The sequence below is a fragment of the Ictalurus punctatus genome, chromosome 8 (genome assembly GCF_001660625.3).
Source record: "Ictalurus punctatus breed USDA103 chromosome 8, Coco_2.0, whole genome shotgun sequence".
NCBI lineage: Eukaryota > Metazoa > Chordata > Actinopteri > Siluriformes > Ictaluridae > Ictalurus > Ictalurus punctatus.
This window is the reverse complement of record NC_030423.2, coordinates 20753456-20780818: the sequence shown is the minus strand read 5'-3', so window position 1 is coordinate 20780818 and position 27363 is coordinate 20753456. Positions and strand designations below refer to the sequence as shown.

Genomic DNA, 27363 nt, shown 5'->3' with positions numbered 1-27363 from the left:
TTTTGCAGTGTCCAAACCTACAACTGTAGCATAACACACTGTAATACAGAGCTTGTAAATTTTTGTCAAAAATGAATTGTAATAATATAACCCCCACTGCATTTCTACAGTATGTTGTTTTCCCTGTGCAGCTGTGCAGATTTGGGTGCAACTGCTGGAAAAAATAAGTGTTGATGTGGCCAGTAGAGGCCACTCCAAGCCCACGCGATAGAAATATAAACTCTCTGACAGCTGTGCTGAGTAGCATCATCAACATCATAATCGTGTTAGTTTTCCAATCAGTGGAGGACGATTTTAATACGTAATTATAATGATTCTTTAGATCACCTTCCTGCCACTTTGAGACAATGCAGCACTCACAGTGGAGTCATTGGAGTAGAGCGATTGTAATTCGATGCTTGATTGTGAAGTGAAAACAGTCAGCTACAAACTGGAAAAAGCTGTTCTTCGCTCTCTTTTGCTGGCTACACCACTGAAGCTGCCTGTGTTCTCAGGGTCATCTGATAACATCCGATAACCAGCATGCAGGGATATTGACACTAAATACAGCTAGAGGAGGGAAGTAACAAAGAATAAGAATATTGTTACCATATTTAAGTATGTTTTATTCTCAAAATATTGATGCTTTTTTTAGTTTTTCCTTCTATTAAATCTTTCTACTCACTCAATTTAAAACGTTTAAGATATAAAGTGTTATTAGATGCTATGATATTACTAGGCATATCAATATTCTCCAATAACTGCCCTTGACCTGCCCTTGACTCTATTGGGATCCTCTTATTCGTAGTATTTCACTTCCTGACATGTGTTCTAACCTTGCCCGAGTGCTCATAATCGACATAGTGGATGTTATTTCAGTCACATCTCATTTATAGTTTCTATAGTAACAACTTGTTACTGTGCTTGTGCTGTGAAAAAGATGTTGTTTTTTTGCCCCATTCTGATTTCTTCTGTTTGTGTATACCTCATACTAAATTGTTTCAGAAATTAAAAGAAGATCTAAGATAAAACAAAGGCAACCTGAATAAACACAAAATGCAGTTTTTAAACTATAATGTTATTTATTGAAGCAAAAAAAATTATCCAATAACAACTGGGCCTAACAAATCTATGAAACTGCATTCATAATGGGGTTTAGCTGGACTGGATAATGGGGTTTAGCTGGACTAGACATGACCAGGCCTGCTTATTGCAAACCCCGTTCAATCAAATCAACACTTAAATAGAACTTTTTCAAAAGCATGAAGTTGGTTAAAAGGTCTTACCCAGTGACACACTATGCCAAAGTTGAAAGAAATTCCAGAAATGATCAGGAAGAAGGTGATTGAAATATATCAGTCTGGGAAGGGTTACAATGCTATTTCAAAGGCCCTGGGATTGCAAAGGACCACAGTGAGAGCCATTATCTCCAAATGGAAAGTAGTGAACCTTCCCAGAGGTGGCAGACCTTCCAAAATTCCTCCAAGGGAGCAACTACAGCTACTACTCATCCAGGAAATCACAAAAGAGCCAAGAACCACATCAAAGGAACTATAGGCCTCTCTTACACCAATAAAAGTCTCTGGGCAAAAATTGCATCCATGGAAGACTGGCAAGGCGAAAATCACTGCTAACCCAGACAAGGGTCCCATTACATCCAGCATAAATCAAACACAGAATTCACAAAAAGAACATCATACCTACGGTCAAGCATGGTGGTGGAAGTGTGGTGGTGTGGGGATGATTTGCGGCTTCAGGGCCTGGGCAGCTTGCAGTAATTGAGGGAAACATGAATTCTGCTCTCTACCAGAAAATCCTAAAGGAGAATTCAGTTGAAACTTGAGTCGAAGTTAAAACTCAAGCGCTAATGGATTATGCAGCAAGACAATGATCCAAAGCATAGGAGTAAATCCTAGTCCTAGAAGTATGTGAAAGATTGATCTCCAGTTATCAGTTACAGTTATTGCTGCTAAAGGTGGCACAACCAGATTGTAAGTTTAAGGGGGCAATTAGTTTTTCACAAATAGTGATAGGTGTTGGATAACTTATTTACTTCAATAAAATAAATAAATAAATAAATAAATAAATAAATAAATAAATACTGCATTTGTATTAACTGTATTAACCTTTTGATCTTTTGTTAAAGAAATTCACAAAAATGCTCTGCTCTTATGGATATCAAACAATTGCAAACAGAACACGGGTTTATCCAAAAGTATATATATATTTGTTAAATATAGGTGTGCAAAATTATTGGCCCTATTCATTCATTTGAGAAAAATAAATATATTTGAAGTATATTCCCATTGATATTTAAAATTTGTCAGTATACCTGGGTGACTAGGAACAGGAAATTGTTCAACCATGACTTCCTGTTTCACACCGCTATAAATATGAGGTAACACATGGACCAAATTCCCTTAGCCATTCATAACCATGGGTAAGACCAAGGAATATAGCTGTGATGTGCAACAAAAGGTTGTTGAGCTTCACAAAATGGGAAGTGTCTATAAGAAAATAGCACAAGCATTGAAAATGCCCATTTCCACCATCAGGGCAATAATTAAGAAGTTCCAGTCAACTGGAAATGTTATGAATCAACCTGGAATTCGACATGTGTCTATATCGTCTCAACGCACTGTGAAGAGGATGGTTCGAGTGGCCAAAAAATCTCCAAGGATCAAAGCTGGAGAACTGCAGAAGTTAGTTGCACCTTGTTGTCAGAAAGTCTCCACAAGTTGTTTGGAAGGGTATCAAGAAATAAGCCTCTACTCTCATCCAAAAACAAACTCAAGCGTCTTCAGTTTGCCAGACACTACTGGAACCATGGGATCAGGTTCTATGGTCAGATGAAACCTAAATAGAGCTTTTTGGCAATAAACACCAGAGGTGGTTTTGGTGCACACAGAGAGGTAGCCATATGGAAAAGTACCTCATGCCCACGGTTAAATATGGTGGTGGCTCTTTAGTGTTTTGGGGCTGTTTTTCTGCCAGAGGACCTGGACATTTTGTTAGGATACATGACATCATGGACTTTATCAAATATCAAATATTAAATAAAAACCTGACTGCCTCTGACAGAAAGCTTAAAATGGGCTGTGGTTGGATCTTCCAGCAGGACAATGATCCAAAACATCAAAATCAACACAAAAATGGTTTACTGACCACAAAATCAAGGTCCTGCCATGTCCATCCCAGTCCCCTGACTTGAAACCCATAGAAAACCTGTGGGGTGAACTGAAGAGGAGAGTCCACCAGTGTAGACCTCGAAATTTGAAGGATCTTATATATCTATATATATATGATAAGTATGTTATAACAATGATATGGTAAAGTTTTCTGTAAGATGTTAACACTTACACATGCATACATACAGTATCTCACAAAAGTGGGTACACCCCTCACATTTTTGTAAATATTTGATGATATCTTTTCATGTGACAACACTGAAGAAATTACACTTTGCTACAATGTAAAGTAGTGAGTGAGGAGTGAGGAGTTCACTGGAGTCCTCTTCCACTCCTCCATGACGACATCACGGAGCTGGTGGATGTTAGAGATCTTGTGCTCCTCCACCTTCTGTTTGAGGATGCCCCACAGATGCTCAATAGGGTTTAGGTCTGGAGACATGCTTGTCCAGTCCATCACCTTCACCCTCAGCTTCTTTAGCAAGGCAGTGGTCGTCTTGGAGGTGCGTTTGGGGTCGTTATCATGCTGGAATACTGCATACTGATCATGCTCTGCTTCAGTATGTCACAGTACATGTTGGCATTCATGGTTCCCTCAATGAACTGTAGCTCCCCAGTGCCGGCAGCACTCAAGCAGCCCCAGACCATGACACTCCCACCACCATGCTTGACTGTAGGCAAGACACACTTGTCTGTGTACTGCACCTGGTTGCTGCTGGCTCAAATTTTGCCTATTACCTGAAGACACTTAACATAGAAACAGATACTCACATATTCAATTGGAGCAAGAAAAATAAGACACCAGCCGTGAGTGAGAAGAAGCAAGGGTCCAGGTTTATTCGTTCTGTTCCACCACACGAGATCCCCACAGTTTGAGAGGTCCCAAAATGCGATCTCAAAAACCAGAGCTTCTATTTATACGGTTTTCTTAGGGTCAGGATGACCCAGACACCAATATGTTTTGAGTTAGCTGTCCCAGAACACCATTATGTATGTTAATCCTTACCTTGCAGGTGCAGCCTGGCTCCAAAATATATTTTGTTTTGTTTCACTCTTTAACAATATCCTGACCTTGACCGTGTCACTGTGACTGGATTTTCGTAGAGAACGGACACTTTCAAACACACCATCTCAACATTATGAGTAAATTTTATGTTTGTTCTACATTTCTTTTTTTGTTTGTAGTGCTTGCATGTACAGTACCCTATAAGAGTTTTTCATGAACAGAATCTGAAACAGATAAACTTCTGTTTTCTGCATACACACCAGGCCTCTGTGTGTTTGTGTGTGTGTATGTGTGTGTGTGTGTCTCTTAGGTGAACATCTGTTCATACAGTCCACCAGCCCAGTGAATTCTCAATAAGATTACATATTACTCATACTAGGTCTCCCTCATGTTTATTTCATGTATATTTTATATACAACATTGCTGCCACACACGCTTGACACCATCTGAACCAAATAAGTTTATCTTGGTCTCATCAGACCACAGGACATGGTTCCAGTAATCCATGTCCTTAGTCTGCTTGTCTTTCTCAAACTGTTTGTGGGCTTTCTTGTGCATCGTCTTCAGAAGAGGCTTCTTTCTGGGACGCCAGCCATGCAGACCAATTTGATGCAGTGTGTGGCGTATGGTCTGAGCACTGACAGGCTGACCCCCCACCCCTTCAACCTCTGCAGCAATGCTGGCAGCACTCATACGTCTATTTCCCAAAGACAACCTCTGGATATGACGCTGAGCATGTGCACTCAACTTCTTTGGTCGACCATGGCGAGGCCTGTTTGGAGTGGAACCTGTCCTGTTAAACCGCTGTATGGTCTTGGCCACCGTGCTGCAGCTCAGTCTCAGGGTCTTGGCAATCTTCTTATAGCCTAGGCCATCTTTATGTAGAGCAACAGTTCTTTTTTTCAGATCCTCAGAGAGTTTTTTGCCATGAGGTGCTATGTTGAACTTCCAGTGACCAGTATGAGGGAGTGTGAGAGCGATGACACCAAATTTAACACACCTGCTCCCCATTTACACCTGAGACCTTGTAACACTAACAAGACACATGACACCGGAGAGCAAAAATGGCTAATTGGGCCCAATTTGGACATTTTCACTTAGGGGTGAACTCACTTTTGTTGCCAGCAGTTTAGACATTAATGGCTGTGTGTGGAGTTATTTTGAGGGAACAGCAAATTTACACTGTTACACAAGCTGTACACTCACTACTTTACATTGTAGCAAAGTGTCATTTCTCCAGTGTTGTCACATTAAAATATATAATGAAATATTTACAAAAATGTTAGGGGTGTACTCACTTTTGTGAGATACTGTAAATAGGAGTGGAAAAAGTACAAAGAAACTGTATGACTATAATACTGTATATTGAGTATTATATAGGGAGCCAAAAATCTATTGAACTGAGTAAAAGTGAAGAAGTATGAAGTAAATATTTTTAACTGATGTTAAATGAGGAACTCATTTGTGATCCAGCACAAAATAAATAAATAAATAAAAATACAAAAATGCAAAATGTAACTATAGCTATAGGTCATTTCACTAGCTAAATTATAAAACTTAACTATCTAATTAATGTAACAAAAATAATTACACATCTAAACTAGATAGCTAATTTAAGTAATTAAAATACAAAACCTATCTAGCTATCTAATGTAATAAACTAATTACAAAACGTAACTAGCTAACAAATTTTTCAAGCCAATTTATAAATCTTAATTTAAATAGCTAAATTACATAACTTGCTAGGTGCTTTAGCTCACTAAATTATAAAACCTAACTAAAACCTAACCAAGCTAATTTAACTAGCTACATTTTTAAACCATAACTAAGCTGATTTAAGAAACAAAACTACAAGTCGCAATTAGCTAGCTAACTTTACAAGCTAAATTGCATACTTTAACAAGAGAATTTGCATAATTTAGCAAGCTAAATAACAAAACTTAACTACCTAGCTAATTTATAAAAAACTAAAATACAAAACAAACTAAATCACAAAACCTAACAAGCTAGCAAATATAAGTACTCTAGCTAAATTCCAAAATAAGTAATACCAAAGTAAGTATACTTCTTTAGCATTGATGTTTGAGACATGTAACATACTTTGAAGGTAAAAATGAAAATGTTAGGAGTAACATTTATACCGGCCAGTATTTAATTTCAATAATATTTAAAAGTCAAGTACAAATCTTCCAAAACAGCACTTAGGTGCAGTAACAAAGGTTACTCAATTCCTGCTTTATTCTCAATCTGTGGTTATTGTGCAGCATGAGAAATGTCACAAAGAGTCATTAGAAGAGGGAGGGACTTGTGTGCAGGGACACAATGCTGGTGTTTGTGTAACAGCCCTTGTGTGGCATCTGACTCTGTCGGCTCCCCTCCGCTCGCTCGCTCGCTCTCGCTCGCTCGCTCTCTCTCTCTCTCCCCCTCTCTCCCCCTCTCTCTCTCAGTTACGGTTGCTGAACACATTCAAAAGTGAACGAAAGGCAAGTGGACAACTCAATCCCAGTCCGGCTGGACGCACCAACAGAGGTATGAACACAACAATCATCACAAGAATGTAGTGATGATGAAATAGCCTGCTATGTTTGAGTGGTGAGGAAAGTTTGTGTGCAGGGGAGAGAGAGAGAGAGGGAGAGAGAGAGAGCGAGAGGGAGGGCAAGAGTATGAAAGGGAAAGGTAGAGCAGGAAAGAGAGGGATAGAGAGAGTGAGGGAGGGATGGCGGGAAAGTGAGAGAGAGCGGCAGAGAGAGAGAGGGAGGGAGGGAATTTGAGAGAGCAGTAGAGAGAGAAAGAGAGCAGGAAAGAGCGTTAGAGGGAGGGAGAGAGATGGAGGGAGGGAACGAGAGAGAGTGGTAGAGGGAGAGAGACAGAAAGAGAGCAGGAGAGAGCAGTAGAGAGAGGGAGGGAGAGGGAGGGAGAGGGAGGGAGAGAGTTGGGAGAGAGGGAACAAGAGAGAGAGGGAGAGAGAAAGAGCACAGTAGAGAGAGGGAGGGAGGGAGGGAGAGGGAGCAAGAGAGGGAGGGAGAGAGATAAAGAGAGGGGTAGAGAGAGAGAGAGAGAAAGAGCAGGAGAGAGCGGTAAAGAGAGGGACGGAGAGGGAGTGAGAGAAGGAGGGAGAGTGGGAGAGAGGTAGAGATAGAGTGAGAGAGAGAGCATGAGAGAGAGGGAGAGGGAGAGGTCGCTGTGAAATTTGGCAGTAAATGAGTCTGAAAGAAGTCTGGCGCAGAGAGAGTGGAGAGAAAAAAGGCATGCCCAGAATACCACCAGAGCTCCACAAAGAGGAAAAGAGAGAGTGAAAGACACAGAGGGGATGTGTTCATGTTAAGAAAGAGAGAGAGAGAAAGAAAGAGATTCCAATCTAGGTGAGTGTACATATCGGTATATATTCTTTGGATAAAGTGAAAAGGAGGATGTGTTGTGTTGTTATTTGCAGAGAGAGAAATTAGACCAGAGGTGAAGGGATTAGAAGAGAGAGATTAATCTGTGACAGTAGATTAACAGAGAAGGATGAGAGAAAGACGAGAAACAAACAGGAAAAAAATAACAATGCCAGTAATGTAGGAATGCAAACTGAAAAAGCAAGAAATAAGCCAAGAAGGTGAAAAGAATATAAGAGAAAAAAAAACATACAAAGGGGAAAAAAGGGGGAAAAAACAAGTCTTATCTTGTTATATATCACTGATCAGCATTCAGAGGGCCAGAGAGATTGTATTACTAGTTTGTGTTGTTGGCAGTCATCATCTTCCTCCGCTATTGGTTGACAGGAAGAAGGCATTGTTGGTAAGCGCCTCAGTTGTGTGCTGGCCTTTTCCTGCTAATTCAGGAGGTCGTAAACGTTTTAGCTCGAAGATTAAAGTGGTTTTAACAGATCTTTTGTTAGCTACGTCTTTGAAAGTTACACTTCAGAAGCCGAGTGTGTCGAGTCGGTGAAGATCTCTCTGGACCTCAAGATTTCATGTAATTTTACTGCTGTTAAAGTATTATACAGTCGCTTTTTATCCATCATGAAAGACACGAATCCCCGGTTAATACGATTTTGATGTAAGGAATAAAACGCTTTGGGGTGTGCTGTTATAGGAAAATAATCAGCGCCAAAGACTTTTTCTATAACAGCACATCCTGAAGTGTTTTATTCTTCTTATACCATAGCAAATGGTTTATCCGTTTCTAGTTACATGTAACCCTTTAATGCATCGTTAGATGTTTTTTTTTTTTTTAATTACTGAAAAATTGCATGACATGAATTTTGACTCTTTCTAAATCTGACATAATAAAAAGTCAATATTTAATTTATTAAAAAGTAAAGATTTTCCATGTGTAAGAAGGCCAGGAGTAAAAAAAAAAAAAAAAATCCAATGTTTTTGTAAACAAAAATGGGTATATTTGAACAAAACATAGCAATACATGAATAACATTGAAAGCTCAGGTAAAGGAGGTAAGTTATGATTATTATTTATTAAAATTTTTCAAATGAAGCGGATTCCTGGATTTTTAATTGTATTGAAAAGGTTAGTAAAGATATAGCAGATACACGTTGCATTGATAACGATAAATAGTCTAAAGCGCAACAGAAATCAGCATAATGATTTATGTTTTTATAAAGCTATGTTCTCAAGTATTTTGGAGACGATTTACATCTTAGATTTCCCTTAAATTCCAAGTCCATAAGTGTGGACACTATGCATAAAAGGGTTAGTATTGTGTCATGTCCATGAAACAGGTTAGTTCTTGTTATCACTTGGGTTACAGCAGAAACTTTTTTTTACATAGTCCTTCCTTCACTTTCTCTCTTGACTGTAATCAGATCGTACAAGGTTTTGCGGAGTTCTTGTGATAGTTGCGGCCAAAAATGCGTGATTTTACCGCTGCTTTTTCAAAATTTGCGATTCAGAGTTATTTTTGTGCTTTTTTTTGTATGGAAAACTACTTGAATTGACAGAATTGCAATTATATGAAATTGTTCTGCACGGTCTTTCACAGTGATGTTTGTTGGTAAATGAGACCTTTTAGCTGTACTCATGTTCGACGCACGTGAATCGAAGAGGGCTTTGGCTGAATGCGCGTTGTGATGACGTCATGTGACGCGTCTCTGCCCAAATCTGCAGAAAATTGGCAGTAATTTAAAAAAATTGCAAGCTCCTCCGAACATTGCAGAGTTTGTTCATTTCTGTGATCGCATAATCGCTAAATACTGGAACGACTGTTTAATAAGATAGAAAACAAGTGCTGTTTCCACGGAAACTGACAATCCTTTTTACTGTGTACCGTGTTTCACAGCTTAACAACAGCCTTACCTTAGACTGTTACATAATGCTGACACTGGAGACTCTGTCCATAAATGCTAAATAAACGTCTCCTCGCAGAAACTTTCCCCATATCAACAATTGCACGTGTTTATAATCTCTTTAGCCTCTTATAATCTCTTTAGATCACACAGTGAGTCTGCCATACAAGTCCATGCGAATTAGTTGTTACCATGGAAACGATAATGTATTCAAACGTGCGCTTACCTTTGGTTCGCCTTGCAGCCAGAACTACTGTCGGAGCTGCTGTTATAGAAACGTAACACCTTCTGACCAATCAGATTAGAGAATTTAACAGCGCTGTGGTATATATGTAAATATAAACAAGTTCACAAAAACCACTTGTTGCTTATCGGGCATGAAATAAATCCTTTTTATCCAGTTATTTTTAAAAATAAATATATTTAAAATGTATTTGAGCTTAGTTTGTTGTTTTTTCCATGATTTTTGCCCTACAGTTGTGTTACTTCATTGGGTAAACCTCAAATATTGTGTTACACATTGTGTATTGTGGAGCGTAATGATATTATTTGATATATTGACCATACTTGGGCACTTTTATGTTTTTAAAAGCTTGATACTGTTGACATTTAAAATAAAAACAATTAGGTCTAGGTAAAAGTATTGTTTATCGATGCATTATCGTTCAGGAGAAAATTTTGTCGATCCCTGGTGTATGGTAAGATTTATATTGAATCTGTGTTCATTCCAGGAATCTAATACGCATCATAGCGTCAGTTAAGTTCATAAAACACTGCATCCTCATTTGGAGGTCGTTCTTCTCCTAGGTACTGATGAGATGAAGAGGATTTCCACACACACTTTCTAAACCACTGGCCTCATTTGTGAAAGAAGTTTGTTTGAGTGTGTGAGACTGTGGAGGATCCTGTTAGTGCCACTTCAGGCTGGTTCTCACACCTTAGACTCAGGGTGTGAGAGGAAGACGAGGGCGAACAGAGAGGAAGGATGCCGGAACAGAAAGTTTGGTATGTCTTTTGTCTTTTTTGTAAATATACAAATAAGTTTGTTGTTTTGTACAGAACAGACAAAGAGCGTTGATTTATAATTAGTCCTTAAAGAAGCATAATTTGGGATATGCTGTAAATCCTGATTCTTTGCCTGTGTTTGTGTTTGCTGTCATTCACAGCCTCCCTGCTAAGCTGATTAATGGGGGCGTGGCCGGGCTGGTGGGCGTGACCTGCGTGTTCCCCATTGATCTGGCTAAGACCCGCCTCCAGAATCAGCAGGGTGCTCGCGTCTATAGTGGGATGTGAGTATTAGTTTCACTACAGCATGACGTGTCCGTTGAAGACTTCTTTCCTCGGACCTTGGATAACTGTACTTTAGATGAATTTGCTTCGCTTCCAGTCAAAGTCGACTTGATTTATCATTCCGCATACCGCAACAGTGAAATGAGGTCGTGAGCAGCTTTTACACAAATACATTAAGCAAAACAAGCCATCTTACAGCTTGGGTGAAAGAAGCTGTTGAGAAAAGAGACTTCGGATGGAGTCAACATCATCTTCTGTGTCTTCTTCAGATGTCACTTCCCTCCCGAACTCTCAGTGAGCACAGGGCCAGTGATTCATCACTGGATTTCATCACTCGCTACATGGTTGAAAAAAGTTCCAGAGAGCGTGTCAAGGAAATTTGGCTTTCCTTATTTGCACAGATTTGTGTGCAGGTCAGGTGACATCCCCTGATATGTGAACTCTGAGAAATTTGAGACAGATTCAAATTCACATATCAGAGGACGTCGCCTGGACTGCTCACAAATGGAAAGAACTTCTCAGGAAAACCAAATATCCTCGCCTCACTCTCACTCTGTGTCTAGCTAAAAACTCTCTCAAGGTGAAAGAAAAGTCTTGATGTCTCTGCTCAACTAATGGATCACATCCTCGCTGCTAAACATCATATCTTCTAGAAATTTACCGAACACATTCTCAGCACTACACATTTTCCCCCGCAATAAGAGTAAAATACCTGTACCACTGTGAAAGAAGTCAAACTGTGAATATCTGGAACAATGCTAAGCTAAAGAGCTAGTGTTGGGTAAGTTACTTCAAAAAAGCAATTCATTACTAATTACCAATTACATTGTCAACCTTGTATTTAAATTACTGACTAATTACTCTGTCTGAAAAGTTATTGCATTACTCATTACTAATTACTTCTTAAAATCTGTTTCAACTTTGACCACACGGACAACAGAAACGAGACGCTGCTTTTAATTCTTTAAATTTGGCTCAAACATAGAATAGTTTATCCTATTAAAGCACACCTATTATGGTTTTGAATTAGTGCCTAATACAATAGATTTACATGCATCCGAGGTCAAAAAACACTTTAACGTGCTCATAATTTAAATTGCAGCATTACCTTTTTTCCCTCAGTATCAAAAGCGACTCGGTAAATGATCCGTTCTAAACTCCTCCTTTCAGAGAACATACTCTGCCCTGATTGGTCAGATGTCCCAGTCTGTTGTGATTGGTCTACTGCTGTTAGCGTGTGTCAAAAAGGAAACGCCCACTACCATAACGAGTTTCAGCTCAGACCAGAGGCGGGGTTTTTTGTTACAAACCTAGGTTAGTACAGGAAGTAAGTGTGGAATTACTAAGGACTCGTTTCAGCTGTTCAGAATCGATTCCTTCTTTTGGGAGTCAATAACGCTGTTTGTCGTGCACTTTGATTTTTCAAACTTTGCAGACTTTTTACATTACAAAGAGATCTATAACACACTACAATACAGATAATATCTGAAAAACCATAATAGGTGCATTTTAAGCACAAATTAAGAAATGATCTTATAAATAAATGATATAAACTGGCTTAACAATCTTAACAAGAGCTACTACATCAGAGAGAGGCTGATAGTGGTTTTCCCCCTAGGACATTTTACAAACTTATATTGTAAATTTACAATTTACAAACATACATTTTACCGTAATGCTCTTATCAACATGTGTCCAAAAATAATAATATTTCCATTTAGCAAAAACCTGATGAAAAAACTTGCACACAAGTACGCTGGCCTACAGATAACGAATATATAGGGGCCGAGTTCAATTAGAAAACACCTTTTATATTTAGATGATACATTTAGATTTGAAATTCAATATTGTTTTATACAGAATTGCCGAAAGTCTTTACATTATGTAATGCAAGTACATCATAAGTAACTGTAATTAAATTACTTGAAAATGAAGAGTAATCCCTTAATTGACTTTTTTTCAGGGGAAAAGTAATTTAATTACAGTTACTTAGTAACTATCATTCATTTCTTCATTAGAAACTTCGCTTACCAGTTTTACAGCCCAGAAATTAGTTCTACCCCCAGCCAGAACAAAGCCTGTGTAGCACAGTGCTTGACATTGATTTGCAATTCCCTGCTTTAAAATGTACAAACTGGCCCTTTAAAAGCAGAGGGCAGAAAAGGCATGTGGGAAACATTAATCCGTGTTTATATATCCGACCAGACAGTTGGGCGGAGGTCCGTTCTGGTGGAGATTATCATCATGTGGCTTCTGTTATGACTCAGACAGACGTAAAATCATGTGCTTCCACTATTTACAGCCACCAAATGAAAGTTTTTTGGTACGCAACAACGAGATAGCATGCTGTGTAGTGGCATTAAAAGAGAGCCGAGTCGTAGCAGAGAGGTTTGGCATCGTTCTCGGTCATTTACATAAGAATCCTAGTGAATACCTAAGTGAGCAGAGAGGAAAAGAGGAAAAGGCTCGTTGCCATGTGTGAGCCACTTTTTCCAGCATCGTGTGGTAAAGAATGGGATTTGTTTTTTCAGTGCTGTGATTCACTGGGAGCTCTGAGTCATATGTCCATTTATGGTCCTTTAATTAGAAACTGGGTTAGAGGAGTGGTACTGGTGAATACTGGACACAGCGAGACTCTACTCACATTTGAAGAGGATTTCATTTGTACTATTTAATCATTTCCTTGCTTTATTATTCAGTTATTCATCTCAAAGCATATCCAAGGAAGTCTGTGTAGTTACAAAAGTGAACTCTAGCCCCCCAGCCAGCCACATGCTGGGAGTTTCATGGGTTAAGAAATGTAAAGGTCAATAACTGCAGTAAAGCTGAGCAACTAGCTGTCAAAAACTCAAACCGTAGTAATAAATACAGAGTGTACATAGCAGCAGATAGATTACCACGACGCGGATTAGGTCGCATTCTCGTGGGTCACATCAGATAAAGTTGGTTTTGTTAAGAATTTAGATCGTCTCCACGAAACCGATGATGACCGGTGATTAAAAAGCAGCCTTATGACGTGTATTTTAGAGAAATGTAGTCATGTAACGGATAAGTAGAGAGTAGAAAATAGAGATTATTCGTTGGACATCTGTTTTATGCCTGAATAGTAGTCTCGAGTAATCCTTATATGTCCTGAAGATTTCAAGTTCAAGTTATTGTCTTTTCAACCGGATACAGCTGGTAGAGTACACAGTGAAACGAAAAACAACATTCCTCCAGGACCATGGTGGGACTATAAACAATACAGAGATATATGAGATTACACAGAACTAAATAAGAATATAAAGACATACACAGGACTACAGAGTGTGCAGCGATTACCAAACATGACAATAGGCAGAGTACAAGACAGTGAGTAAACATAACATACTAATTAGCAGCAAAAATGCACATGGTCAATAATATAATATTTTATTTACTGTGTTTTAGCAGCAATTTAATAAAGAAAATTGCAGAGGTAGTGGAGTTGAGTACAAGTGCGTGTGTGTGTGTGTATTGTATGTATGTACACCGATCAGCCATAACATTAAAACCACTGACAGGTGAAGTGAATAACACTGATTATCTCCTTACAGTGGCACCTGTGAAGGGGTGGGATGTACAGTATTAAGCAGCAAGTGAACAGTCGGTTCTCGAAGTTGATGTGTTAGAAGCAGGGAAAATGGGCAAGCATAAAGATCTGAGTGACTTTGACAAGGGCCAGATTGTGATGGCTAGACAACCAGGTCAGAACATCTCCAAAACCAGAAGCCAGGTTTTATAGCCATTAAAATGCTTATTGTAGACAGGTTGATACACTGCAAAAGCCTTGTTGATGCTCTCAGAAAATAAATAGTAAATTAATATTGCTTGTTTTTACTGGAGTGGTACTTTAAGTAAGGAATAATAATAAAAAAAACCCATGATGTTTATTCCTTATTATATGTCTTTCTTTATTAAATAAGAACACATTTTTGTGGAGCATCCAGTATACAAATCGCTGTGTATTAGCTTGTTTTGTGTGTGTGTGCGGAGCACAATAGCACCACCAACGGCCATAGAAATGCAGAGAGTGGTATGAAGAAGAGAGAAGCAAGGCTGAGGCTGATTTTTTTCTAGATCAGACTGTAGATTCATGCATCCCATGAGTGACAGTCATGTCAGGTGATTACACACAGTGATACGTCTCTGATATTTTGATATTGTTCACACATCTATAAACATGTTGCCTCGTACCTCCAGGGTTAGGGGTTTGAATCTTGCCTCCGCCCTGTGTGCGCAGGGTTTGTATGCTCTCCCTGTGCTTCTGGGGTTTCCTCGGGGTACGCTGGTTTCCTCCCCCACTCCAAAGACATGCATTGTAGGCTGATTGGTATTTCCAATGTGTCCATAGTGTGTGAATATGTGTGTGTTTGTGCCCTGAGATGGGATGACATGACTGACCGGAGTGTCCCCCGCCCTGTGACCCGAGTTCTCTTGAGATAGGCTCTAGGCTCCCCACAATCCTGTGTAGGATAAGCGGTATGGGAAATGGACAGACGGATGGATAGAAGGCAGAAATGAATAAAAGCATTACAACATTTCTGTTGTTTGGTATTTTGAGGAAACACTTGCTCGTGAATGCAAATGATTATCTATCTTTAAGTGTGTGTGTAATAGTTTTCACCCTGCATCGTTCTTATTTTGCCATCATTATACCAAGACCTCATGATATAATCACTGCTCAGCCCTAATAGTTTCATAGTCGAGCTTTTGATAGATTTTAGATTTTATCCCTGCTAATCTATCTAATATCACTGCGGAGAATGTGTTTTCCCGAGTGAGGGAACCATTTAAAGGTACACAAGACATGAGAGTAGCAAACATTGGTACAGTTTGGCACCTTTTTGTTCTGTGCATTAACAAACTGGTAGTAATTATATGACAATATTTCCATTTTTATGCTTAAAGCTGTCTTTCATACATAAGATTCCAGGATTATTTCTAATTCTACTGACTGAAATCACGTTTTTTTTTTTTGTCATGAAGGTTGGACTGTTTGACCAAGACGATTAGGACAGAAGGCTACTTTGGGATGTATCGAGGTACATTTTCCCTCTCCATTCATCCAGTGATGTCTGTTGTCATCTTGTTTGGTTGTCATGTTTATACCCACTAAAACCCACTGTCTTAATACATTACTACTAATATCTACTACTCACAACTACAAGAGTTCGAGTTCTGAGTTGTGTAAGGAATAAAACATCTAGGCTGGGGTGTGCTGTTCTAGGAAAATAATAAGTGATGATGTGGTGTGATGCAGACCTTCACGAAACTTTTTTGCCACCTCAAAGAATTCTTTTCCTACAACAGCATGTCCTGAAGAATTGAAATTGAGTACACTTTCCTGTTTTATAGTGAATCATGTTCTTTACTCCGTCACACAACTTTTCTAGGTGCTGCAGTGAACCTCACCCTTGTAACTCCAGAGAAAGCGATTAAACTTGCAGCCAACGACGTCTTCAGGCAACGGCTCTCCAAGGACGGGTCTGTCCTCCTTCAACGCTTCTTCCAAAAACATGAGTGCACATAAGCATCTCAGTCTAAAAAGTAGACTTCAGCAGCAATCACATGCTTTATATTTTCAAGACAAACACTCACACAATCAGATACTGATATCGTTAAGAGATCTGCTGACCGGGTCACATGTTTGTGTGGTTTAAAGGAAGTTACCGTTATGGGGCGAGATCCTCGCAGGCTGTGGGGCAGGAACCTGTCAGGTGGTGGTCACAACTCCGATGGAGATGCTAAAAATACAGCTGCAGGACGCTGGCAGGTTGGGTGAGTAACGGGTTTGAGTTTATTATTACATGGACCCTCAGAAAAGTAACATGTAAAACATGTACAGAGCAAGTTCAGTCAGTAAAATATCTATCTAAGATGAACAGGTTTCTGGAGGTTTTTTCACTTGAATTTTGTCTGTTGCTGTATGACGTTAAAGGTAGAAAATTCTTGGTTTTTAATATTTTTAAATCACAAAAATTTTAATATTTTAATAAGGTGTGTAGACCTTTTTTTTATACCCACTGTATGTCTTTTGCATAAATATTTAAATATTAAATATTAAAATAAATATTTTATCTGGCTTAGTGGTTAGCACGTTCGCCTCACACCTCCAGGGTCGGCGGTTCGATTCCCCACCGTGGCCCTGTGTGTATGGAGTTTGCATGTTTTCCCCATGCTGTGGGAGTTTCCTCCAGGCACTCCGGTTTCCTCCCCCAGTCCAAAGACAGCACATCGATTTCATGCTGTGTGTAAAGATGATGTCTCTTGTGTGGAATGTAGACAAAACTGCAGTTTGTAATATCTGCACCGCTAAAATTTTACACCGGACGCTGCAGCAGTGAAGCGGGAGTTTCGGCGTCGACTCTAAATTTCCTTGAGCTGCTTGAGCTGAATTAAAGCTCCAGTACACCATTGAAAGATTTAAATGAAGATGAGTTGACAAAAACGTATATATTGCACAAAAAATATATATTTGTAGAGTAGTGTATTTCATATCCAGTTAATGTTAATATATAAAAAAAAGTTTATATTATATATTACCAGTTTGATGTTAATGATGAAGTAGAAATGCTTTTGTTTGTGGAGAGTGAATGTGAGACTAACAGGAGGTTTTTTAGAATTCAGTCAATAATATGAATTAATAACATTCAATAAGTTAAGAAATCTTGCTTTAATCTTCAGAATTTAGTTCATGTGTTCATGTTAATGTGAGTAATGTGTTTTCTGTTTATGAGACCAGTTACTGTCAAACAACTTGCTGAAATGGAGAGAATAACGTTTTTATTTGAATTTCTTTCAGAATTGAGGAATTAATTATTATTAATTTAAAAGAAGGTATAAAAGGCAGAACTACCGGTTATCGGTATCGGCCGATATCACTCTGAATAATCGGTTATCGGTATCGGCTGAGAAATTTAATATCGGTGCATTTCTAGTAATTATTGCATGTTACTCACAAATCCTCATCAGGCAATGTTGTTGATGGTAATACTTTCGGTCTTTTTGTTTGTCTCTACAGCGGCGCAGAGATCCGTGTCTGCCTCGGATCCCGCCTCCTCGCCGTCTCTGGCGTCTTCTCACCACGCTGCAGTGCGTCGATCAGCCACGGCTATAACACTGAAGCTGCTGAGGACGCAGGGCCTCCGGGGCCTCTACAAGGGCACAGGGGCCACTCTGCTCAGGTCGGACACATTTCCTCTGACACCTCAGACACATGGATGCCTTTTCATTGTTTGAAAATCTTAATGAAAATTGGTTCAAAATACAGACAACTGAATAATAACAGGTGAACGCTACACTCGCATAAATAAGAGTACCAAACTGTACTTTCCTTGTCGCTGGCCCAGCTTCACAGTTGCAGGTGAAGTGAATAACATTGATTATTTCGGTACAGTAGCACCCGGGTGGGATATACAGTATTAGGCAGCAAGGGAACAGTTGCTTCTCGAAGCTGATGTGTTGGAAGCAGGAAAAATGGGCAAGTGTAAGAATCTGAGCGAATTTGAAAAGGGCCAAATTGTGATGGCTAGATGACTGGGTCAGAACATCTCCAAAACAGCAGGTATTGTGGGGTGTTCCCAATATGCAGGACCTACCAAAAGTGATCTAAGGAAGGACAACTGTTAAACCGGTGACAGGGTCACGGGCGCTCAAGGCTCACTGATGTACGTGAGGAGCGAAGGCAAGCCCGTCTGGTCCGATCCCACAGTAGAGCTACTGTAGCACAAATTGCTGAAAGAGTTAATGCTGGCTATGATAGAAAGGTGTCAGAACACATAGTGCCTCACAGCTTGCTGTGTATGGGGCTGTGTAGCTGCAGACCGGTCAGAGTGCCCACGCTGCCCCCCGTCCACCGCCGAAAGAGTCTACAATGGACACGTGAGCATCACAACTGGATCATGGAGCAATGGAAGAAGTTTGCCAGGTCTGATGAATCCCATTTTCTTTTACATCGTGCGGACAGCCAAGTGCGCGTGCATCGCTTACCTGGGGAAGAAATGACACCAGGATGCACTATGGGAAGAATGCAAGCCAGCGGAGGAAGTGTGATGCTCTGGGCAATGTTCTGCTGGGAAACCTTGGGTCCAAATTCATGTGGATGTTACTTTGACACGTACCACCTACCTAAACATTGTTGCAGACCAACTGCACCCCTTCATGGCAACGGTATTCCCTAATGGCAGTGACCTCTTTCAGCAGGATAATGTGCCCTGCCAACGTCTTGGTGCCAGATACCACAGCACAGAGGTCAGAGGTCTTGTGGAGCCCATGGGGCGATGGGTTAGAGCTATTTTGGTGGTACAAGGGGGATCTACACAATATTAAGCAGGTGGTTTTGATGTTATGGCTAATCGGTGTATTAGCAACAATAAAATCGTAGGTGGATTGGGTTAAATCTGCATTCAGTTATAATGCAACTGCAATCCATTTAGCTGCTATTTCTACCTTCAGTGTAATATAAATTATGACTGAGTCTACCAAATTTCTGCTTAAGCTGCAATATTTGGATATTATAATGGTAATTGTGTTGTGTTGCCTGTGTTGTGTGTGTTATAATGTCAAAATCATGAGAAAATATCCCAAAAAAATTGTATATAACTCTGCAAACTTAAATATTCTCTTTCCATTCAGAAACCATGGGCGATGCAAACTGTTGCACTGTATACAAAGTAAACTTCCTTGTACGTAAATCTGACCTGACTGATAAAAACGATCCCTCTCTTCTCTGATTTCCCTTTTCTCCACTCAGGGATGTGCCGTTCTCGATGATCTATTTCCCCCTGTTTGCCAAATTTAACGCAGTGGGTCGGAGCGGAGATCTCGCTCACGAGCGCGCCCCTTTCCTGCAGTCCTTCGCTTCGGGATGCGGGGCCGGCTCGGTGGCGGCCGTGGCGGTCACACCACTGGATGGTGAGACTCAGGCAAGAGAAGAGTGGAGGACTGCAGTGTGCACTCTCTCTTTCTCTCTCTTTTCCTTTCGCAAACCTTTAGAAAAGATCAAACCGTGTTTAAGACAAGAGTTTTGCTTCGACTGTCAGCGATTATGTTCCCTTTGTGCTTAAATACATTAAAGGAATAAGCATATATCTATTGCCTTCATTATATACAAAGGAAGTGATTGTGAGAGTGGCGTGTAATCCTTTTCAGACATGTGAGAGCATGTCTAAAAGCCTGGGTCATGGCAAATGTGGAAGGATAAAAGATTTTTTTGATGTTTAATTGTGAAAGCATGCATTCAAACACCTCAACAGCCCAATCCCCAGAGCAGCGTGTCTTCTCAAATAACCTATAATTTGTCTTGTATACATGGATTCTTAATGATATCCATAGTAGATTAGGTTACAATGACACAGCAGTTCATGAACTCATCATCAGAACTGTAGGACTGATACAAGGTGCTAGGAAATGCAGCTCACAGGTTTTTCAGATACTGAAGTTTTTATTTTGACGCATGATGTTATAAATATAACCTTGCTATATTTATTAAAATAAAGCAGTGTGACCACACAGATCTCAAAAAGCTCATGAAAACAATGAACAGCCCATTACCTTGTCGTGTTTCCAAACACAAGGAGACGTCTGCGACACCACCTATACCTTATACGTCCACTGTGCCATCTTTACCCTGGTGGTTTCAAGATTATTCATACCTGAGTACTCATACTCTGCTACCAAGGACACAGGAGCATTTTGGACTACGTATTTCTGGATTCTTTTTTTTCAGAGCAAGATATAGTCAACTGTCTTTATGGGTTTCCTCTGGGTTCTCTGGTTTCCACCTGTAAAGCCTGTGTAGCTGGGGTAGGATGCACTTGTGTAAATTCAATGTTTTGGTTATTTTGGGCTTTCCACAAACCATCATCACAGCCTGTAGCATAGGTCAAAGGACAAGCAGGCAACATCCATCCATCCATCCATCCAGCCATCCATTTCCATACCACTTATCCTAAACAGGGTCACAGGGGAGCCTAGAGTCTATCCCAGGGAACTAGGGGTACAAGGCAGGGGACACCCTGGATGTGGTGCCAACCCATCGCAGGGCACAATCGCGCACACACACACACACACACACACTACAGATAATTTGGACATGCCAATCAGCCTACAATGCATGTCTTTGGCCTGGGGCAGGAAACCGGGAAACCCGGAGGAAACCATCAAAACACGGAGAACTATGCGCACACTGGGCATAGGCAGGATTCGAACCCCCAAACCCCAGAAGTGTGAGGCTAACATGCTAACACAGGCAACATCAGAAAGGTCAAATTTATAATAATAAACATAAAGTGTGAAAGAATCAGAAAAGACAGACTCATTCCAGGAATGAAAAAAGGCTAAGTAACGCACATAACTAATGATTATACAAAACTGCTGGACACGATCAGGTGACATGCACATAACAAAACAGGGGGCAGAGGCAGGACCAGGAAATAAAACTGAGAACACGCTGTATATCTCAATAAGAGCATGGGCTATGAAAAGCACCATGCTAGGAGGGGATTTGAGACACTTCCCACCTCCAAAAAAACATGCCAGGAATTTTTATTTTCTCTCCCTTAATATTGTTAAAATGACAAAAATAGCATCTTGTGTTACCAGGAACCAAGGGTGTGAAATTGGTCCTACACTCTCTCCACTGTCAATCGCAGTGATACTAGCCAATCATGGGCATCTATGAGCTCATGTATGTGGAAGAGGGCAGATAGCACTTTTGTGCAGTTCCGCCCTGTCACCCAGCATGAACAGGAGCTCGAAAAGACATTATTGGCTGGCTTTACATCTCTCAAAGGAAACACGTGTTTAGCCGTTAGCGTCCCCACTTGGTAGCTGTCGTTTGATTGGAGGGAACTGGCAGGTGATCAAATTAGGGAGGACAAAAAAAAAGTGATGTTGGTGAGATCCTGGAAAGCTTACAGATTTATAAGTGGTTTCAATGGCTATAATTAAGTGAAAGCTAAATTCACTTAATTTTATTTCCCCTCAGTCATAAAGACTCGCCTTCAGACATTGCAGAAGGGCGAAGGAGAAGATTCATACCGGGGCATCATCGACTGTACACGGTAAGATAACTTGCCTGAAGTGTAGAGTTAATAAAAGTGGTGAAAATGGTGAATATTCCCCATGTTTACATGGTGAGTATGAGATCTGTACATTTGTCAAGCTATGGTTCTGAGTAGTTTTTTTGATTTCTTCTGTCATTCACAGGCGCATTCTGAATCGAGAAGGGCCATCAGCCTTTCTCAAAGGAGCGACATGTCGAGCGCTGGTCATCGCCCCGCTTTTCGGGATCGCACAAGGCATCTACTTCCTTGGTGTGGGTGAGCAGGTGATGAAGCTGCTGGAATAGAAATGAAGTTTTATATCAGTAGACAAACACACAGTACTGTTTCAACACGTGGAGAGAGGAGAGAGAGAGGGCCCGGGATTAGGGAAGGAGTAAGTGGTTAGAATGAGAGGGATGTCCACTTATATAACCAAAGGAGTTGAAGGAAGAAAAAAATGAAAGAGCTGTTCATGCTATCATAAGCAGTGACATTGCACACTAATTGTTTCTCAAGTGTCCAAACGAGAAGGTAAACAGGGTTCTTTGGGGCAAAACAGGGTCCTGGTCTATCCGAAGGTGTCTAATTCACTTGATTTTGACTGATTACTTGTAAAGGATGTAATACGAAATCTATCACTAGATTAGTGCTAGTATTACACTAGCAAAGGTTAAAATAATAAATAAATAAATGAATAAATCGCATGTCAGTGAATCAAGTGGATCAGAGACCTACACAGATAAAGTTGAAGAAAAGCGTTTGGTGCTTTGCTTTGTAGGAGTGTTTAGTGTAATAGACTGTATAAGATCTACTGCTGTGTTAATCTGCGCTTTAATCCTCTATGTTCCTCAGATGCATTACATGGTTAAATTTTGGTAATTATGGTAATTATCAGCAACATTTTCCCCTCGCATTACGGCAGCTTTAATAAAAGATCTAGCTTAGCTTAAGGACCTTCCGTTGTCGTTGGCACCCCAGAACAACCAAAATCCAACCAATGAGCATATAGAGGCGTGTCTACTTGCCTGCATTTAGGGCCTGCGCATGTATTTTGGCACTGAAGGAAGCCTGACTTTCTTTGGATTTTATTTGGCGCTAGCTTTATTTCACCTCTGCTAAAAATCACTGCCTGTAACTTTTAAGACGATGACTGGGACCGGAGGTACAGATCTGAAGGATAGAGTACAGTTTAGTGACAATTTGCAGAGATTCGGTCCAAACCTAATGGTGCATGTCTACATGCAAGTTCAACGTGTCGCCTTCTATTCATTTGAATAAAGAGTTTTGCATCTGTGCAACGTATGAAAGTGGCGTGGCAGCGAACGACAACAAAATACACGGATCTTATTATAAGTGGATTCGTGCCGTACTGTAAGCTCCGAGCAGTCTCGTATTAACCTTTATGTTCTGTTCAGTTTAATTGTTTTTAAAAAAAAACAAAAACAAATGATTATAATGCAGTGTATGTCATTAGCTTAATTTCCCTACACAAGCTGAAAAATCATTTAAGATAAAAAAACGTTTTATATTACACAACCCACATTCCCTAGGAAGCATGCTGTTCTAGGAAAATAACAACGCAGTGGTGTGATCCGGCCTGGCACAAAATATAATTACATAATTACTGTTACCACCCTTAGTGGTTAGCATGTTCCCCTCACACCTCCAGGGTCCGGGATTCGAGTCCCGCCGGGGCCCTGTGTGTGTGGAGTTTGCATGTTCTCCACGTGCAGTGGGGGTTTACTCCGGGTACTCCGGTTTCCTCCCCCAGTCCAAAGACATGCATGGTAGGCTGATTGGCATGTCTAAAGTGTCTGTAGTGTATGAATGAGTGTGTATGTGATTGTGCCCTGCAATGGACTGGCACCCTGTCCAGGGTGTACCCCGCCTTGTGCCCCATGCTCCCTGGGATAGGCTCCAGGTTTCCCCGTGACCCTGAAAAGGAGTAAGCGGTAGAAGATGGGTGGATGGATGGTTTTACTGTTACCACAATGAAGATGATTATTTTCCTGTAACAGCACAATCCTGAAGTGTTTTATTCCTCTTATACCACAGCAATGTGCCAATGATTACAATTTCTGTTTGTTAAAGAATGACTTGTCATACTCAGTCATACTTTTTATCCGTTTATAGTTACATTTCATGTTGTCGAACATTTAAGAAACAACTTACTTCCTGTTATATCAGATATAACAAGTCGTTCTATCACCAGCCACTCTTCTTTCTCTCCTCTGAATTTAATAAGGCAAAAGAATTTCCTGTCTCACTAAACAGGGACGAAGCTCTGGCACCGGAGACTCCTTCCGTAGATGTCGAATAAACGTCTCCTTACAGAAAAGTTTCTGTGCAAGTTGTTACTAAAGTCATGCTAAATTAGAACAAGCGCATTAATATAAACCATGGAGCTGGAACTACTTTCCGAGTCGTTAGAGAAAATGAATCAACACCTTCTGGCCAATCAGAATCATTCAGCAACGCTGTGGTTTTAATTTAAAACTAAATCTAAAGCAGTGAACAGAACATGAGGGTTAAACTCTGCTGGATGCTTTGCCAGGGTCAGTGCGACTACTTTCTACACGTGCCGAGTTAAATCAGATGTTGGAGCACAGAGCAAGGAACTAAAGATGCTCCAGAATTATAACACCATCATTGGACTTATTATAATCTTTAAGGCAGATATAAAACTTTATCTTTAACGCACCTGGAAAGGATGACGTGTCACCTTAAATGTGACCCAAGATCAGAGAAAGATAGATTATTAAAGACTATATTCAAATACGATTCATTATCTTCTGCTTATACTAATCTTATATATGTCTGCATTTGTTCAAATCAAAATCAAAACTAGGGATCTGGTTCTTTTTTTTGTTATGATCTCCACAGTCAACTTCTAAAATATATTTATCTATGTTAGATATCTGTAGAGCTGTACACACTATAACACCAAAAACTATACATCATCACAAGGTGGCTTATTATAAACGGTTTTTATGAAGAATGACCAGAATCTCGAGCTTTTAAGCATACAGACTCTGAGTATTATTAATGTACAGAATGGAGTAAAGAGCACAAGTAACATCACGGTTAAAAAAAATCCAGATTTCTGGTGTAAAGAGACACTCAGTATGTTTACATGGACAACAATAATGCGATATTAACCTGATCAAGACGATACTCTGATTAAGAAACTGCCATGTAAACAGCGATTTTTTATTACCTTAATCCGATTAAATCATACTGGAGGTAAACACAAGTCGAATTAAGACATGTGGAGTACTCCTGTTTTAGTCGCATTATGGAAGTGCATTATAGACATGTACACACCTTAATCACACTGTTAACATCGTGTGGGGGTTTTCACCGCATTTTGCAACAGGACACGATCACACACTACAGTGCTCAACTGTTTGACGGCAAACAAGAGAACACGGCTGCGTCCGAAACCGCAAACTTAGCTACTACAATATATAATAGGTGAAATACATGTATACACGCAAGTACACTGTTTAGGACGCAGCCCACGGCTTCAAGCAGTCGTCTATGTGCACATACAGCATGATAAATAATTAACTGCACTTGAATATGCACTTGAAATAATTAACGCTTTCGTAAATTAAAAATGAAACACCCAAAACTGTATACGGTTCCATAACGAAGACGAACTGTATGATAATACGTGAAATTCTGGAGGGAACGTCGGACGGTGTGGTGCGGTGACGTAATGACGTGTGCTGTTAATCGATCTATGTTCATAACATGTAAAACGGGTACACGAAAGGAATATTCTAAAAGCGACTCATGTAAACAACTTTATCAGAACATTGTCTTATTCAGAATAAGGTCAATAATTAGATTACTGCTGTCCATGTAAACATAGTCAGTGAGATGGGAACAAGCACCACCTTGTGGCTGGATTTTACAATACAGTCTGACTGAAATCAGTGAGGATAAAGTTGTTTTTTTTTAAAAAAATGATTGTTCAATAATTTAATTGTATTCTATTTAAATCAGGTTTGATCTGATTACATGAAAATCATGTACAGTGATTGTATATTCTGATTTTACACATATCACTGCATGCCTTTTAATTTTACCTTATACTCTCAGTTTACGATGTTTATCACGATATTGTATTATCGCATTAGAAAAAACACTAATCGCACAATTGTACACACTTTCCTCTGACAGGTTTACCTGCAATGTTTCATTCTTCAGTCGTTCAGAAAGGTTCCCTTAAAGGTTCTTTGGATGTTTAATGGTTCTAGCTGTTTTTCTGTTGCATGGTTTGATATAGAACCTTTCATGGTTCCTTCAAAGGAACAAACAGAGAGAAAAAAAAAAACTTATCTTTCCTAAGTGTAGTTTCCACCAGGTATAGAACAGACTTTATCTCTAATACTTGCCAAAAAAGGCAGTGTTGTTTCATATAGAAGATGACAGTATTTCTACAGTGTCCACAATTACAACGTCGGGCCTCATTTATCAATTTAGATATGATTGAAAAAAATTTATTCGTAAATCAATCACTCACTCACTGGAGCCTTTACACAAGAAGCGTGTTCATCGGTTATTTATTTAAAAAAAAAACATTCGTATCTTGTGTTTCGTGGCAGAGTTTGCGTAAATCTACACAAAAGCACACTCACTATTTTATAAACGTGAGTTTATAAACTCGGTTTTATAAACGGATTACACGGTCATGTTTAAAACGATTCATTATTTCAATTACACACCAATTTAATGAACATTTCGTGAAACATATTGATGACTTGAAAGAAAGCAATCCAAAACAAATGAACGAGTCTAGCAATTCATTTAGAACAGAAGTAACGGCGCACTAAACAGAGGACGGGTTAGTGTGGTATGTGATGAGCTGCTCTGACTGAGCGCACGCTGCATTTACAAGCCACACGTTCTCCGTTTAGTCCTCATGTGTAGGCCTGTGCGGGTTTTATGAAGTTTACTGGCCTTCATGAAAGGTAAACCAGATGTTCTTGGTAATTTACAGCTGATTGGGTTTTATCTGCGCATGCACACGTGTATTAAGAAAATCAGCATTACCAGAACCAGTTTGTAAATCTGGCAGGAATTTGTATTTCAGTTTACACACAACTTTACTAAACGATCGATAAATGAGGCACTTGTACGTGTAAGAAAGCATGATTGTACACTATAATTCAGAATGGACTACAGAAACAGTTTTGACAGTATTGTGTCCACAAGAAAGAGCCATCATTTGTCCATCATTTCAATAAGAAACGATTTCATTTGATGTACATACTGTATGTGATATAAAAAAAATATTTGTATTTCATATTTGTTTTCATGTTCATGGACAATGAAAGAAAAGAACTGCCTGTTTTTGTTGTTTTTCTTTGGTTGACGATTGTATTATAACAAATGATTTTAACACAGACACCAATACTGATATTGTTCCCAAATATAGAAATAAAATATATTGGATTAACTCCTCGGTTTTATATTCACACCCACACACAAGCAATTACAAGACAAAACAAAAGATTATACAGAACACATTTAAGGCAAGGC

General features: G+C 39.7%; 1 protein-coding gene and 1 long non-coding RNA gene across 6 annotated transcripts; one reads left to right on the top strand and one right to left on the bottom strand.

Annotated features, from left to right (window-relative positions):
* Positions 1 to 338: 338 nt before the first annotated feature.
* On the bottom strand, positions 339 to 12886 carry LOC128633451 (uncharacterized). The gene is made up of 3 exons (XR_008396834.1): positions 12779 to 12886; positions 1680 to 1795; positions 339 to 549 (listed from the first exon to the last, which is right to left on the bottom strand). It is a non-coding gene; the product is annotated as an uncharacterized LOC128633451 (long non-coding RNA).
* slc25a18 (solute carrier family 25 member 18) lies at positions 6569 to 27280 on the top strand. 5 transcript variants are annotated; one of them, XM_017475043.3, is made up of 10 exons: positions 6569 to 6702; positions 10265 to 10462; positions 10624 to 10746; positions 15755 to 15810; positions 16162 to 16252; positions 16431 to 16546; positions 17790 to 17952; positions 19521 to 19681; positions 21756 to 21831; positions 21977 to 27280. In XM_017475043.3, exons 2-10 carry the CDS (start codon positions 10443 to 10445, stop codon positions 22116 to 22118), a joined length of 948 nt encoding a protein of 315 aa, XP_017330532.1. In that variant the 5' UTR covers positions 6569 to 6702; positions 10265 to 10442; the 3' UTR covers positions 22119 to 27280. The 5 variants fall into 5 exon arrangements, with proteins under 5 accessions (XP_017330532.1, XP_017330531.1, XP_017330533.1 ...); XM_017475042.3 differs by lacking the exon at positions 6569 to 6702 and adding an exon at positions 7183 to 7535; XM_017475044.3 differs by lacking the exons at positions 6569 to 6702; positions 19521 to 19681 and adding an exon at positions 7183 to 7535.
* Positions 27281 to 27363: the final 83 nt, after the last annotated feature.

Coding starts and splice junctions, on each gene's coding strand:
- slc25a18 (XM_017475043.3), top strand. CDS start 10,443: ATGCCGGAACAGAAAGTTTG. Junction 10,747..15,754: donor GCTCGCGTCTATAGTGGGAT/GTGAGTATTAGT, acceptor TTTGTCATGAAG/GTTGGACTGTTTGACCAAGA. Junction 17,953..19,520: donor ACAGGGGCCACTCTGCTCAG/GTCGGACACATT, acceptor TTCTCCACTCAG/GGATGTGCCGTTCTCGATGA.